The 14,187-nt window shown below is 38.4% G+C and overlaps 5 protein-coding genes across 7 annotated transcripts in view; 3 read left to right on the forward strand and 2 right to left on the reverse strand.

The window, feature by feature from the left end:
• The window catches only part of Pde9 (phosphodiesterase 9), an 89,526-nt gene extending 89,214 nt beyond the window's left edge, over nucleotides 1-312 (reverse strand). Inside the window, exon 1 of the mRNA XM_011304160.1 lies at nucleotides 251-312. The gene's annotated coding sequence lies outside the window, so the exon portion shown is untranslated. The remainder of the gene's footprint in view (nucleotides 1-250) is intronic.
• Nucleotides 313-2,127: 1,815 nt separating this feature from the next.
• LOC105266207 (DNA-directed RNA polymerase II 16 kDa polypeptide) lies at nucleotides 2,128-4,597 on the reverse strand. Of its 2 annotated transcripts, none has more exons than XM_011304177.1 (3): nucleotides 4,413-4,586; nucleotides 2,609-2,789; nucleotides 2,128-2,410 (listed from the first exon to the last, which is right to left on the reverse strand). In XM_011304177.1, the coding sequence occupies exons 1-3, from the start codon at nucleotides 4,474-4,476 to the stop codon at nucleotides 2,236-2,238; spliced, it is 420 nt and encodes a 139-aa protein (XP_011302479.1). In that variant the 5' UTR covers nucleotides 4,477-4,586; the 3' UTR covers nucleotides 2,128-2,235. The 2 variants fall into 2 exon arrangements, with proteins under 2 accessions (XP_011302479.1, XP_011302471.1); XM_011304169.1 differs by lacking the exon at nucleotides 2,128-2,410 and adding an exon at nucleotides 2,922-4,278 and having other exon boundaries at nucleotides 2,700-2,789; nucleotides 4,413-4,597.
• Nucleotides 4,598-8,366: 3,769 nt separating this feature from the next.
• LOC105266221 (V-type proton ATPase subunit e 2-like) lies at nucleotides 8,367-9,361 on the forward strand. Its single transcript, XM_011304189.1, has 4 exons — nucleotides 8,367-8,589; nucleotides 8,821-8,868; nucleotides 8,943-9,030; nucleotides 9,104-9,361. The coding sequence occupies exons 1-4, from the start codon at nucleotides 8,492-8,494 to the stop codon at nucleotides 9,128-9,130; spliced, it is 261 nt and encodes an 86-aa protein (XP_011302491.1). The 5' UTR covers nucleotides 8,367-8,491; the 3' UTR covers nucleotides 9,131-9,361.
• Nucleotides 9,362-9,512: 151 nt separating this feature from the next.
• Sou (required for meiotic nuclear division 5 protein souji) lies at nucleotides 9,513-11,479 on the forward strand. 2 transcript variants are annotated; one of them, XM_011304203.1, is made up of 6 exons: nucleotides 9,513-9,819; nucleotides 10,003-10,286; nucleotides 10,384-10,820; nucleotides 10,908-11,010; nucleotides 11,094-11,248; nucleotides 11,309-11,479. In XM_011304203.1, the coding sequence occupies exons 1-6, from the start codon at nucleotides 9,684-9,686 to the stop codon at nucleotides 11,388-11,390; spliced, it is 1,197 nt and encodes a 398-aa protein (XP_011302505.1). In that variant the 5' UTR covers nucleotides 9,513-9,683; the 3' UTR covers nucleotides 11,391-11,479. The 2 variants fall into 2 exon arrangements, with proteins under 2 accessions (XP_011302505.1, XP_011302513.1); XM_011304211.1 differs by having other exon boundaries at nucleotides 11,327-11,479.
• Nucleotides 11,480-11,489: 10 nt separating this feature from the next.
• Nucleotides 11,490-12,745, forward strand: LOC105266242 (uncharacterized). Its single transcript, XM_011304223.1, has 3 exons — nucleotides 11,490-12,298; nucleotides 12,357-12,504; nucleotides 12,632-12,745. Exons 1-3 carry the CDS (start codon nucleotides 12,041-12,043, stop codon nucleotides 12,718-12,720), a joined length of 495 nt encoding a protein of 164 aa, XP_011302525.1. The 5' UTR covers nucleotides 11,490-12,040; the 3' UTR covers nucleotides 12,721-12,745.
• The last annotated feature ends 1,442 nt before the right edge of the window (nucleotides 12,746-14,187 follow it).

A 14,187-nucleotide genomic window follows, 5' to 3' on the forward strand; every position in this document is an offset into this window, starting at 1 on the left:
GCTAATTTCATTTGTGTACCGAACGATCAATGATTAATTGATTGCTTCCAACGAAATCAAAGTGAATTATTTTTTATTTCTTATTAATAATTCCCGGGTTTTCATGGCTAATATCCCGAGTTCTGAATCGTAAAACATCTAACAATGAATCCGTGAAATGTTAGTACTTGAAAAATATTGAATCCTTATCAAACAGGTGAATGTCGATCGCAGCGCCGGTTAAAATTTTTTTGTCGATAATGTCACTCACCAATTACTCTGGACATGATGCTGCAGGTACTGCCATCGATACAGTAGAAACTCGTCCAATAATTGTTCACTGTTTTCACTACACTATAATCACGTTTATTCCACAACAAATTTAGCATTATTTCAGAATGCATTCTGCACTTTATTTTAGAAAAATAATTTACTTTGTAAATATTAATTTCACCATGCAAATTCACCGAACTCAAAATAAAACCACACTTGCCCTTCACATGAAAGATGCCCACCAGAAATTTTGATTTCTTTCGGGGTCAGGATTCGCCACTTACTGCAACCGATTGCGATTACAATCCAAAAAAACTGTCGGAGAATTCAGGATGGAAGGAGTAGTGGAAGTGAGGTTGGAGGGTGCAAAATTTTCATCCAATCATTATCCTCGAAGTAGTCTGCATCCACTTTTTTGATTAAAGATGATCCTTCTCTTCTCGTCTGCGATCCATCCGCCTCTAGATTTAAACGGCAACTGAAGAAGTCTCCCAAATCTCCTGTATTTATATGATTGCTCAATAGCTGTATGATTACCAGCTAGAGGTGCGCACTGCACGAAGACCCGGAACGGAATGAGTAGTGACCGGGCAATGATGTTCTCTTAAGCCCTCAGCCGTTTGGACCGCCGAACCAATCACAGCCGCCAGCGCTGCTATTGGTTTGTTGGACCTGCGCATTGTTCCTTAACTTCATTTCAACTTCACCCGTCTACTGGTGAACACTGAGATCGCATAGCGCTGGCGGCTCTGATTGGTTCGGCGGTCCAAACGCCTGAGGGCTTAAGAACAGCATTTCCCGGTCCCTACTCATTGCGTTCCCGATCTTCGTGCAGTGCAGAGCTCCAGCTAACGACGGTGTTGCAGAAAGCCAGCGGTAGAAAAGTGGAAAGGCGATAAGCAGTAATATCCACGAGGAAACTGAGCGGCGTACAAAGTAAACAACATTTTCAAAATATTGAAATGGCTCAATCTCATTGGCGATTCCGAATGAAACCCACTTATGGATCAATTGGTTCTCATTATCAACACGATGAAATCAAATGGCGCACATGAGATACACCTTCCCTCTCCTTTGTTTTGATTCCGTTCTTTATAAATGTACCAATCACTGTAAGTGGGGATTATTCGTGTTGTTTTGATTCGGTGTAGATATAGAGATAAATATTCTCCGAGTAAATAAATCGTTCAATGGCCAGCGAATTTATGGGAAATTTCGGGAAATTCCAAAATACAGAATCCGTATATATAAAGGATAACAAAATGGCTACCACTCGAAGTTAAATTGACGAAATTCAGCCAACTAACAAACAATCTATGACAAATTGAACGCGTTTAGTTAAGAAATAATGGAAGTGAGTTAGTTTAATTGGAATTGGACAGTGGCGGACGAGGAAAATGGGTAGATAATGACGGCCTTTGCTGTCCATCGCGTGCAAGACTAAGACCGTCTTCATCTTGCAATTATCCCGCGACATAATACACGGTTGTCGCCGTGCAACGACCAGATATTTTTTAGTTTCATTTTGCCCTTCCGTACGTAAATTATTCTGGCGTTTATAATTGCCTGGGGAATCAGTAATTCGTTCCCTTCTTTTTTTACTCTTCCTCGGGGATATCTTCCCTCTTTCAATAATTACTGATGTCTTGCGTAAGGAGCACTCACAATATTCATGAATGAAGAAAATTATTACCTAAAATGTTGAGAAAAACATTCGCTGTTTTTCTATTTAATTTGATTGGGTTTTTTTTTGCGGGAATGTTTTTAAAAAAAAATTCGTTGGATAAATTATTCATGCGCAATTAATTGCTGATTTCGTGAGTCATTAGAATAATTGCCATTTCATGATAAAAATATTTGACATTTAGGAGAGAGAAACGTATAACAATATTTTTTATTCTTGAATGACGGGTAGTTAAGTTTATGGGCATAAAAAAATTGTGAACATAATGGAATGATATTAATCTGATAAACATTTACACATCAGTACTGGAGTGATCTCTTAGTCTGAATATCATCGAGAATTGTTCGCAATTCCTCGTCCTCCAGGCGTCCCTCCAGACTAGGAATTAGGGCCTTTGCTTCCTCTGGAGTTTCTGGACAGAGGTTTGCCAGGGAAGCCAGCTCGAATTTGTGAAGTTTCTTTTGCATTAGCAAACTAAAAAACAATACGGGAACAAATCTATAAATATCATTATCAATTGCATTAAAAAAAATTTTACACGGCAAGAAAAATCCTCTCGACAATAACGTAAAATAAACGACCAAAATTAATAAATATCGGTGTATTGAAAAAGATTTAATAACAAAAAAGATCTCTTAATTAACCACGAACACTTGTAAATTAAAATCTTACTTTCTGACGGCCGCGATGACTTCCTTATTTTTAAACTTTCTGAAGCGATCAGTATAATTGAGACTCTTCATGAAAACCTCAGAGAACTCCTGTTCCTCCTCAGCTGACTCGTTCTGCGCCTTCCTGTGCTCCAGGAGCATGTGAACTTCCGAGATGAGTAGAGTCTCAGCATTTTCAAACTCTGTGCAAAAAAAATGATCATCCATCGCCCCAAAACAATTCAATCCATAAAATTTCCGCAATCCACGACCTCCAACCAAAGAAAGCCAAAAAATTCTCAAAAAATGTCTTAAATTCTTCAGAATTTCCTCACCCTCAGGAAGTCTTGGCCTGAATCCATCCATGCTCCACCAAAAAAACATAAAGTTTCTTAGTCCTATTAACATCAATCTTCAACAAAGTCCTGGCCTGCGCCAGTTTCAAACTCCCCATTTTCTTATTTTCATTGATCAACAATTTTTTATGATCGAGATACTGCTCCGGAGGGATTCTAGCATGAATACAGAGTTCCCTCTCTTCAGGCCTCAGTTTCTCCTCTGCAGGGAGTCCCCTGATATCTAGAGGAGGTGGTTGTCTCCTGGATGAGCCCCCAGAGACAACAGCTACCTCCTGCAGCTTCTCAGGAGCTCCACTCCGCCAATTGCATTCAACACTTCCCATATATATTTTCCTCTCCCTGTCGCTCTCATTCTTCAATGCCAATAGCTTCCTGAACATAGGAACACTGTGAAGCCTTTTGATACCATTCCTCCTGTAATCCTGAAGTCTCCTCAGAGAATTCTTGAGCTCTCCAGCCCGATGTAGTCCCTCCAGGATGTAGTCAAATTCCATTCCCCCAGCTAACTGCATAAAAATTAGAAGTCTCTCAGCAGTTGTCCTAGTGATGGTGGTCTCGTACCTTTGGAGCCAGGACATTGTTCTCCGGAAGGCGATGAGACCATGTTCCCGGACAATTGCTCTTCTCCTGGATCTTTCCTTCAATCTGTTGTTGTAAGACTCGACAATTGCGGCTTGAAGACTAGTTCCCAATCTGTAATCCTCGTCCTCTGGACTGAACTCGTTATACTGCAGCTCAGAAATCAGTAGCTCAGCGTGATTATCAAAATTCACGTCGAAATCTGATCTTGCTGCATTGTAACCTGCCAGGAGACGACTGTTGGAGCTGCCTGTGGCGAACCTTGGAGGTTCCTCCAAGTCCTGAAGCTTGAAGCAGAAGGGAATGGATTCCAGGGAAAATAGTGTCGATGGTGATTCCCTCATGAGGGGCAAACCTGGGAGGCTTTGGTTGTCAACATAATTATTTAAATAATGGGATTTGCAGTCATCGGGGGATCTCCCCGGCATTCTCTTGGACACGTCCACCCAATTACCAAAACCGCAGTCCTGCAGGACTGTGAGGAAATCTGATTCCTCTTTTGCTGTCCACGTGGACGAATCGATTAAGGGAAATTCGTTGTGAATTACTATGTAGTCGTGATCGTTCCTGTGGGGGAGACATTCTAATCCTTGAGAGAAACATTTTGGGCACAGGTTGGCATTTTGACAGATCGCGCATTTTATGTAGGGCTCGGACAGAATAGAATCGCAGGTGAAACAAGTCGGGTCTGAAGTGAAGATTTCGTATTTAGTAAATGACTGTATATCTCGTTCGGTGGGAGCTTTTCGGCAGTCTGAAAACAGATAATCATCACTTTAGACGCCGATTCGTCGCGATGATTTCAGAGAGAGGATACGGGTTGGGGGGTAAACAATGAGTGGTTGGAGGCTATTATCGTGGATTGATGGGAATAATTTATTTATGTACCTTTTGGAAACTGCAGATCTGCTGCGTCCTCTTCAACCATATCTGTGTGGGCTGGATTTGACATTTTTCTGATTGAATTCAGAGAATGTTTTAGATAATGAGAAGCTAACTAAATAGACTGCACTTCGTTTTATTCGTTTTTGTTGCTTTTGGCAGAGACTATAGAGAAAATCAGCAGCGCTTACAGCAACTGAAAATTGACTACAGTAGAGGCTCAGTTCTGGGGGTTGGAGTGATCCCACCGGAATCGTAGTACCTTACCCTGAGGGAGAGAGGGCGACACACAGTGCTGGAGTGTTTGTCCGTCAGCCAACTCGATAACCGCCTCAGTAGCAGTCCCGCTGTCAGAGGAATCAGTCGTTGGGGTGAATGTTATTTTATGCGTTACGAAATTGAAAAAGTATCAGGACAGCATGAAAATGAAGGAGGTATTCATTGAAATTTGAGAATTCGAAATTTTCAAAAAAGTATCTGGGGAGCATGAAAATGGAAGAGGTATTCACTGAAATTTGAAAATTCGAAATTTTTCAAAAAGTATCAGGGAAGCATGAAAATCGAGGAGGTATTCACTGAAATTGAAAAATTCGAAATTTTTGAAAAAGTATCAGGAGAGCATGACAATTGAGGAAGTATTCACTGAAATGTGAAAATTCGAAATTTTTGAAAAAGTATCAAGGGAACATGAAAATTGAGGAGGTATTCACTGAAATTTGAACAATCAAAATTTTCAAAAAAGTATCAAGGGAGCATGGAAATTGAGGAGGCATTCACTGAAATTGAAAAATTTAAAATTTTCAAAAAAGTATCAGGGGAGCACGAAAATCGAGGAGATATTCACTGCAATTGAAAAATTTTAAATTTTCAGAAAATAAAATTCTCCCAGTCGATTGGTCCCTCTGAGAGCGGGACTGCGACTGAGGCAGTTACCGAGTCGGCTGACGGGCAGACACCCCACCAAAGGGTGCGACCCCCTCCCAGAATTGAGGGGGTAAGTGGGGGGTTTGAGTGACCCCACCGGCAGTACTTCACCCCAAAAGAGGGGGCCGCACCCAATGGTGGGGTGTCTGCCCGTCAGCCGACTCGGTAACTGCCTCAGTTGCAGTTCCGCTGTCAGAGGGACCAATCGATTGGGTGAATTTTATTTTCTGAAAATTTAAAATTGTTCAATCTCAGTGAATACTTCCTCGATTTTTATGCTCCCCTGATACTTTTTTGAAAATTTAAAATTTTTCAATTTCAGTGAATGCCTCCTTAATTTCCATGCTCCCCTGATACTTTTTTAAAAATTTTGAATTTTCAAATTTCAGTGAATACCTCCTCAATTTTCATGTTCCCTTGATACTTTTTCAAAAATTTCGAATTTTCACATTTCACTCCTCCATTTTCACGATCCCCTGATATTTTTTCGAAAATTTTGAATTTTTCAAATTTCAGTGAATCCCTCCTCAGTTGTCATGCTCTCCTGATACTTCTTCAAAAATTTAGAATTTTCACATTTCAGTGAATACCTCTTCCATTTTCATGCTCCCCAGATACTTTTTTGAAAATTTCGAATTCTCAAATTTCAGTGAATCTACATGACCTCAAAGTTTCAAAAATAGAATAAACTATAGAAGCATTACCCAGTCTCCAAAAATCAGGCAATAACAATAAATAAATTGATTCCTCTTATTTTTTATTAAAAAATAACAGCGACTTACAGCTGATGCAGCAGTTTTCGCAAACGAACCGGCATTCGAGCAGACGGCATTAGAAAACAGAACGTAATTCAATGTATCTGATACTCCCATTTCCGTTTCACAGATCCAATCGAAGTGTTTTTGATGGTCAAGACCAAAATCCACACACTAAATTCTCTTCAATCAATTATTTTTCACTGACTATTGGATTTTACGTGATTGCACTGTTTTTTTAGGAGAGAATTATTTATTAGATTCAGAATTTTCGCAATTATCTTATCTCGTCAAATTGAGACTGCCCGCGGTCTGCTGTGCGTAGGCGCGGTCTTCTGTGCGCATGCAGGTTGTTTTATGCGCATGCGCGGAGTATCGCCTGGCGACCCCCACTCGAGCGCCGCCTCCAACGCCCCGCCATCTTGAGTGGGGAGTCAGTCGTTCGGCAGCAGTGCGTGGAACGGTCGGTCACGTGTCACGTAGTGAAAATCCATTAACATCGTGTTCCTAGTGAGTGAAGAAAACCGGTGCCGCCTATGAACATTGAAAATACCAAGTGCGGGACTCAGTGCAAATGATTTTGGGATGTGAAATAATTTTTTAAACAGTTTATCAGAGCATTTTGAGTGATTGAGATTTTTCCTTTGGTACACTGAACTTCGGTATTGCCGAACGGCCGCCCGGCGTCATTGTGTTTACAAAAATTCCTTTGTCCGTTTCTCGGAATTGTTGAGTGTGTGTTTAGATACGGACTGAAGTGAGAGTGCGAATTAGATTCGAAGGATTACTTTTCTCATTCATCTTATTTTCAATGAGTAAAAATATTATTTGATCTTTGATATTATTTTATTGATTTTTGTGGATTTTGAGTTGATAAAACATTCTTGGTTGTGTGGTGAGTGATTAGTGAACTTTTGAACTGTCTGCTGTCTTTGAAAATGCTGGTGCTTCCAAGCCGACTTCAACCTTTGGCGTCAGAATCACATGGAGAGATCTTCAGGATCGGAGGGCATCTTGCAACCGACTGCAAGGTGAGTTTCGTATGCATTTTTTTTATGACCTTGAAGCATCATTTTCATTTTATTTTCATGTCATTTTTTTCATTCCTGATTCTTGATATATTCAATGCTTACATTACAAACAATTTTCAATTATTCAATTAACTCTCCAATAAAATAAAAGAATTTTAAATAAAAAATAATAAATCATTTTAAATAATAATTTAATATAAAAACTCGCAAATCAAAATTAAAAATCGCCTTTGTAGTAAAAAAATTCTTTAGTCGAAATTTCATTAACAATTTGTTTTTTTTTTATGTTTACAGTTAAGGTAAGACGTTCGAAAGGTGAAAATTGAAAGCGGACTTATTTTCATCCAACGCCGGTGAGCGAAATTTATTTATTAATATATCGTATCCGTTCCGTGGATTTTTTCGTGGTTGGTTCGGGCGTTTGAATTTTCGAGATGATTTTATCTCTCGATCAGATGATGTCGAGATGCCACTAGATATGGCTCCATCAGATAAATCGCGAGTGTGTCTATAAACAAGTGATTGACTACGCTGGAGTGCCGCATTTTGAAATTGGAATTAAAGCCCGGTTGGATTGTCTGGAAAAGATGATTTACTCCAAAATTGGCACTCCTAATTACTCCACCAATTAATCGATTTTTCCGATAATTGTTAGCTAGCGCTCTAGTTGTTGACAACCGCTACGGTGCTGGCTAACAATTATTGGAAAAAACTATTAATTTCCGGAGTAACTAGCAGTCCAAATTTCGGAGTAAATTATATTTTCCAGATAATCCATCTCCGCCCAAAACGGTAAGTACGATATTAAATTATTATTGAAGTAAATCAAGTAAACATCACTGACAAATTTGTCAAGATATTTTTAATAACTGTTAATTCGTTGAAACACAAATAATTAGCAGTCGGAGGCTTTGAAATCAGCTCCTCAAAAATTCCAGTCAGTGGAATCTGAGGCATCGAAGAGCTCAGAGTTGTTAAAAGGGAAGCTGGAGGGATATTACTGAAAAGTCGCTGAGTCTGCTAATGACAGATACCCCAGCGTTGCGTGTGACGCCCTCCCTCTTATGGGGTCGGCTACTACGATGCCGCTGGGGTCACTCAAACCCCCAGAACTGAGCCTCTACTTTGGTCAATCCTCTTTGACTAACACAGAAGGGACTGGGATTCAAATGTTTGTACCGACTTTATATGTGAGAGGGCGGGACAATCTATTTTTGGGTAAAATTACTCGGTTATCTCCGTCTCATGTGACTAGCCTCCCTATTCCAAGACCAGAAAGCAATCAAGAACGCCCGAAAGTATTGACAAACGTTTGTCTCCGGAATATACTGTATTTCAACCCTATTTTTCGAAAAAGTGATATTAAAGAGTGACAATGGGAGCAGCTGCATTTCCTGTGTTGTTTTTCACTCTTGTCTGGGGTGCGGTAGGCATTGTGCTCCCGTTTTTCGTTCCCAAGGGACCAAATCGTGGGTAAGTCACTTTTGATAAAATATGTCTGTCAATCCTCAATATCTTCCAATCAAATCAAATAATTCATATCAATTACGCTTTTTTTCAATCTCGAAAAAAACCTCCGGAACGGTGAAAAAATCAGATGATTCAACTCAACTCTGAAGCTATTTACAATTAGAGACAGCTCATTTTACTCCACTATTCTCCCAAATATCAATAAATATTTACTATCTTTGCAATTTGTTTCAGAATTCTTCAAGTTATTTTGATGTTAACAGCCTTCACGTGTTGGTTATTGTACGTAAACAATTTTTCGAATTGCAATCTAAATGAATAATTTATTTAACTGGCTTTATTATTGTTAATTCCAGCTGGTTATGCTGCTATATGGCACAAATGAATCCCTTAGTGGGTCCAAAATTAAATGCCCACACACTCTTGATAATGGCACGTGAATGGGTAAGAATGCGTGCTCTAAAATATCACTCCAATTATTTTCTCCTGCAATGACTCCATGAATTAATTATTCCAGGGCGGTCGGCAGATACTGGAAAATTAGCAAAAGCCATTAGACAAAGGAATGGTTAATTGAACAAAAAATACTTGCGAGTATATTTATCATCATTCCTGAGAGCCAGGAGAAAAATCCTGACATAATTGTGAAAAATATTCAGAGTATTCATTAATTCATTTTATTTTATTTATGAAATCCAAGAAATGTTCAAAGCCAATGTGTATATATAAACTATTATAGTTGAATAAAATAATCGTCTGGGTTATCTCACATTTATTTTGAAATTCACGATAAGATATTTCTTTTCGATTTCTCTATTTCACTGAAGTCCAACAAAAATCGGAACAACTCCGAAAAGTGAAATCTTATGGATAAGAAATTATCGGTAGAGTAAAAACACTGATGCTCAGATGGCGCTGCTCTATATTATCGATTATTAGTGTTCACAATAAAATCGTCGAGTCCTCGAGTATTTTTACTCAGTGTTTTTATTCCTTCGCAGTGGTGCAAGTCACACATATCGAAAACAAAGAATTATCCCGTTTCATTCTCAAAGTGACCAAAGAAAACAGTCAAAATAATTCGCTCACGGATAATCATGGAAGCGTGTAATACGGTTGAGCGTGAGCTCGACAAAGTATTGCGTAAATTTGAGGATATCAACGAGAAGGCTGGCGAGGTGTTAAGTGATTTAATCAATCAGATTGAGACTTTGAAGCGAGAGCTGGAGGAAGGTAGGGGTTATCATTGAGATACTTCAACAATTATTTATTCACTTCGTCGAACAACGAGTTCCTTCCCGTGTTGACATTGAGTCTATCAAGGCCAGCGTCCATTAGCATCACCATTTTTTGAAAATAAAAACCAAGAATTATCCCAGTAACTATCTCTTGTTTTCTTGTCCGTGGGTTGTCTAGCCCCTCCAGAGCAGGAACTAACACCCAGTCAGGTCCAAATACTCAAACAGGCTATGAAAAAGGTGAGAGACACAGTCCAGGATTTGGCGACTAATCATCGTGAGTCTCACAACACAGTGTCAAAAGTTGGTAAAGCCATTGACAGGAATTTCATAGCTGACTTTGCCAGTACGAGTAGAGAAGATGTCTTCAACAGTGCTGAAAAGACACATCTGTTGAATCAAGTGATCTGTCAGCATTTTTATCGCCAGGGAATGCTGGATATTGCTGATGAGCTCGCAGCAGTTCGTACTCTCATCAATAATAAATAAAAACAAGATTTCATATTTTTATTTCCAATCGAATGATTTTCATGATATCGAATTGATTATTTTCCCTCAGGAAACTGGAATAAAGACTGAAGAAGGAAGGAAAGAGCCATTCACAGAACTGAATTACATCCTCGATTGTCTGAAACAGAGAAATCTAGAGCCAGCGTTAGAGTGGACTTACAATCACAGAGATGCTCTACGCGCTCAGAATTCATCCCTAGAATTTAAACTCCATAGATTACAATTTATAAGATTAGTGGAACAGGGGCCCAGCAGTCAGGCTGAGGCTGTTATGTATGCACGAAAACACTTAACACAATTTGTCAATCGACATGAGAAAGAGGTTCAGTCACTCATGGGAACGCTCTTGTATTTGCCAAATGGAATTCAGGCATCACCCTACAGTCATTTATTAGATCCAACACTCTGGCTGGATATTCACGATGTTTTTACCAAAGAGGCTTGCACTTTGTTGGGGCTCAGTGTCGATAGCCCATTATCTGTGTGGTGAATAAACTATAAATCACTTATCATTTCAGCGATAAATAGCTAATTAACAGATAAGTATCAAAATTAACTGTTTTTTTATTGCAGTGTGAATGCTGGATGCACAGCACTGCCTGCATTACTCAATATTAAACAAGTCATGCAGCAGAGACAAGTAACTGGAATTTGGAATGGAAAGGACGAGCTTCCAGTGAGAATAACATTTATTTCTCTTAGAGTGTTTAATTTATCATTGTGCGAATTAATCACGTTATCTGTTTATGTCATTGACAGATTGAAATAGATCTGGGTAAACAGAGTCGTTACCACTCAGTCTTTGCCTGTCCAATATTACGCCAACAGAGCACTGAAAATAATCCTCCCATGAAGCTGGTCTGTGGTCACGTAATATCCAGGGATGCACTTAATAAATTAACAAATTCAAACAAGTACGTCGTTCGCATAAGTTGAGGCACAAGTACAATGATATCGAAATCACTTTTTCAAAGGAATCAATTCGTTTCCAGGCTTAAGTGTCCATATTGCCCTGTTGAGCAAAATCCGGAGGACGCAAGACTCATTTATTTCTGAAGCCACTACGATGTCATTATTGAAATTCATCGATATTAATTTTTTTTACCCGAACTTTGCATGATGATTTTATTTTTCATAACAAAAATTGAATAAAAATTTTGTTTTTCATTCAATTTTTACATCCACAAAAATAAATCCATGCAAAATTCAATTATTGTAATGAAAATTGTGAGAGTTGCAGTCGAAGAGGGAGAACAGAACATAATAGAAAGAGAAGTCGAGATTTCCTTAGTGTGGTACAAGCCCTTTATTTTTTATTGGTTGGAATTTCTAGAGATATAACAAATTAACTAGAGCTATTAGTTTCTAATGAAAATTAATTATAATGTGTTGAGTTTACCAACTATTATGAAGGGCACTAGTTAGATTTATATTGAACTTCGACCTTCATAATGTTTTTTAAGTGATAACGTAAGCATAGTCAATGGATTTCAATCGAAATGTGTAATGGAGAATTTTATAAGCGACGCTGGAGAGTGTGCTGCAATAAATCTTTAAGTAATAAAATATATAAAACGAAAAAATACAGGAAGTTCAACAATTTGATTTTTAAATCCTCAATTCCATGAATTTTTTCGTTGATATTGTTTCGGTCCGATTCCATGGAGTTCGTGGTTATCGATCAAACAAGACATTAATAACTAACCATGACTGAAAAAATTGAAAATATCACCCTGAAATCACTGAAAAATTTATCAAATGCGAATAAAGAATTGACATTGAGTGCACGTGAAGAATCTGTGAATGAATCAAAAATACAAGATGTGACCGACCTCTCGTACGAAGATCTGAAGATATCTCTGAGTCGTGCGAAGGAAGAGGCTGTGGAGCCTTTTACCTTTCTCAACAACATCTCAGACGAATTACAGGCATCATATGTCGTGCCAAGGGACACTGATATCGACGTAATTAAAAATTTTCAGTAACTAAAGAAATTTTAATTTAATCTCAAGTACTTTTTAGATTCAACTGGCAGCCCTCTCTCAACGAATTGAACTGAACAAATCTCTTCTAGAGAAGACAAATGCTCGTATAAAAAGAATTAATTCCTCTGAAGATTTTTTCGGAGTTGATGAGATGACGGATATTCCAGCCCTTCCTCCTGGACCGAGTAAAAATCAATCAAATATTTATCAATCATCAAAATATCGTTCGTTACTCGGCCGAGAAGAACTTCTCTGATGATAACGGTCTCGTGACGAAATGCACGAATTAATTATGAATTCTTGATTTTTCAGATTCCGTGAGTGAAACCCTGCGAGCCTCGCTCTCAACGATCGCCCAAGTCCAAGAAATCATCTCAAAAACCTCCGAAGCTTTGTATTAAAAGTAAAGAACAATAAAATCTCCCAATTAACGACAATTATCTATTTATTCGATTAATAACTGTTACAGCGTATGATACCCATAAAATGCAATTTACACATTAGCCTCTCTCCCCAACTCCATCACAATACACCATAACAAGCCCAAGATTACGCAATATATTATTTTTATTACGACGCTATAATTAATCATTAAAACTCGATAAATTCACATATGAAACTGAAAACATTACGTAGAGGACGATATTTCGATGATTTTCATCAGTTGCTCTGCCTCTGCTCATTGTATCGGACCCATGCACCAGCTCATTACTAAATCTACATATTCCTAATTAACGTTTAAACTCTTCCTGTCGTGTCCCATCAAATCTCAATCCCGTCAAATAATCATCAAACAAATTCCATCACTCAGTATCATAATTAATCAATTCAACTGCTCATCAACTGGTGGAAGGATTACGAGAAGAGAGACACGGAACAAATGAAAGAAAATTACATGATCGAAGCAGGCTGATTTAGAAACTCAAAAATAAAAAGCTATAAATTTGTCTCTCACATAGAATTCAATGAGTTACGTAAACAATTATTCTCTATTATCACCTAGTCATTTAGATTCATTGCTTATTGTCTGTTCACAATAGCAGCCCGATTAAAATATTCTGGATACATAAATAATCCGCATCCCCCATCTCGCGTAATCATAATGACTCCGATAATCAATCATTAATCCTAGTTGACTGAATACAAACGCAATACGATCTTTAATGTTCGTTGTATGCCCAATATATGATCGATATGTCCGAAGCCACTTGGGCCCACTTCCCTCATGCCCAATCTCTTTACTCCTATTCCTCTTTATATAAATTTCTCTGATTGCATCGGCAATTCGAATGAGCCTCGGCAATTACTACACCGATTACAGTTAATATTACATCATTTATTCGCTAAGTACCAAAGCAAGTGGATTTGTACAACGCAAGAGATTATACATATCTTTTAGAAGTTAAGGAGTTGTTAGCAGGTCTAATCTGTCTATTCGTTATTCCATAAATCTCTACGTTATCGTCGTCATCGTCTTGTCGCTTGAACTTTCCTCACCTCATCCATTATCACACGATGTTGGGAGACATTCGTCAAAGCGCTATAATCTATTTTTTAACCCCCTCTTCTTCAATTGACTCGCATTTCGTAATAGGAGTAGCTGCCGTAGCAACTGATAAATTATTCCAGAATTCCCCCCGAGAAACTCCCTCAACGACATCCTACACTAAATTTCCTCAATGGAACCCAATGCTTTAGCCTACGGTAAATATTAGTGTATCATCCAATGACAATGATCTTCCCGGGTTTTTTCTATTCCCCGCAATTCCTCCATCCAGTCGCTAATTAAATCAATTAAAACGTTTTTTCTTTTCATCGGATAGCTCATAAGATCTGAACGTTGTACGCACGACAATTGCCGGTAAATA

Source organism: Fopius arisanus, unplaced genomic scaffold (assembly GCF_000806365.1).
Source record: "Fopius arisanus strain USDA-PBARC FA_bdor unplaced genomic scaffold, ASM80636v1 scaffold00002, whole genome shotgun sequence".
NCBI classification, from domain to species: Eukaryota; Metazoa; Arthropoda; class Insecta; order Hymenoptera; family Braconidae; genus Fopius; species Fopius arisanus.

What these genes read in the sequence shown, in the direction of transcription:
- LOC105266207 (XM_011304169.1), bottom strand. Translation starts at nt 4,476, where the DNA reads ATGTCAAATCCAGCCCACACAGATATGGTTGAAGAGGACGCAGCAGAT. An exon ending in AGATCTGCAGTTTCCAAAAG is followed by an intron (nt 4,279 to 4,412) that starts GTACATAAATAA and finishes ATCTGTTTTCAG; the next exon opens with ACTGCCGAAAAGCTCCCACC.
- LOC105266221 (XM_011304189.1), top strand. Translation starts at nt 8,492, where the DNA reads ATGGGAGCAGCTGCATTTCCTGTGTTGTTTTTCACTCTTGTCTGGGGT. An exon ending in CCCAAGGGACCAAATCGTGG is followed by an intron (nt 8,590 to 8,820) that starts GTAAGTCACTTT and finishes AATTTGTTTCAG; the next exon opens with AATTCTTCAAGTTATTTTGA. An exon ending in GCCTTCACGTGTTGGTTATT is followed by an intron (nt 8,869 to 8,942) that starts GTACGTAAACAA and finishes TGTTAATTCCAG; the next exon opens with CTGGTTATGCTGCTATATGG.
- Sou (XM_011304203.1), top strand. Translation starts at nt 9,684, where the DNA reads ATGGAAGCGTGTAATACGGTTGAGCGTGAGCTCGACAAAGTATTGCGT. An exon ending in GATAGCCCATTATCTGTGTG is followed by an intron (nt 10,821 to 10,907) that starts GTGAATAAACTA and finishes TTTTTATTGCAG; the next exon opens with TGTGAATGCTGGATGCACAG. An exon ending in ATGGAAAGGACGAGCTTCCA is followed by an intron (nt 11,011 to 11,093) that starts GTGAGAATAACA and finishes TGTCATTGACAG; the next exon opens with ATTGAAATAGATCTGGGTAA.
- LOC105266242 (XM_011304223.1), top strand. Translation starts at nt 12,041, where the DNA reads ATGACTGAAAAAATTGAAAATATCACCCTGAAATCACTGAAAAATTTA. An exon ending in CAAGGGACACTGATATCGAC is followed by an intron (nt 12,299 to 12,356) that starts GTAATTAAAAAT and finishes AGTACTTTTTAG; the next exon opens with ATTCAACTGGCAGCCCTCTC. An exon ending in AGCCCTTCCTCCTGGACCGA is followed by an intron (nt 12,505 to 12,631) that starts GTAAAAATCAAT and finishes TTGATTTTTCAG; the next exon opens with ATTCCGTGAGTGAAACCCTG.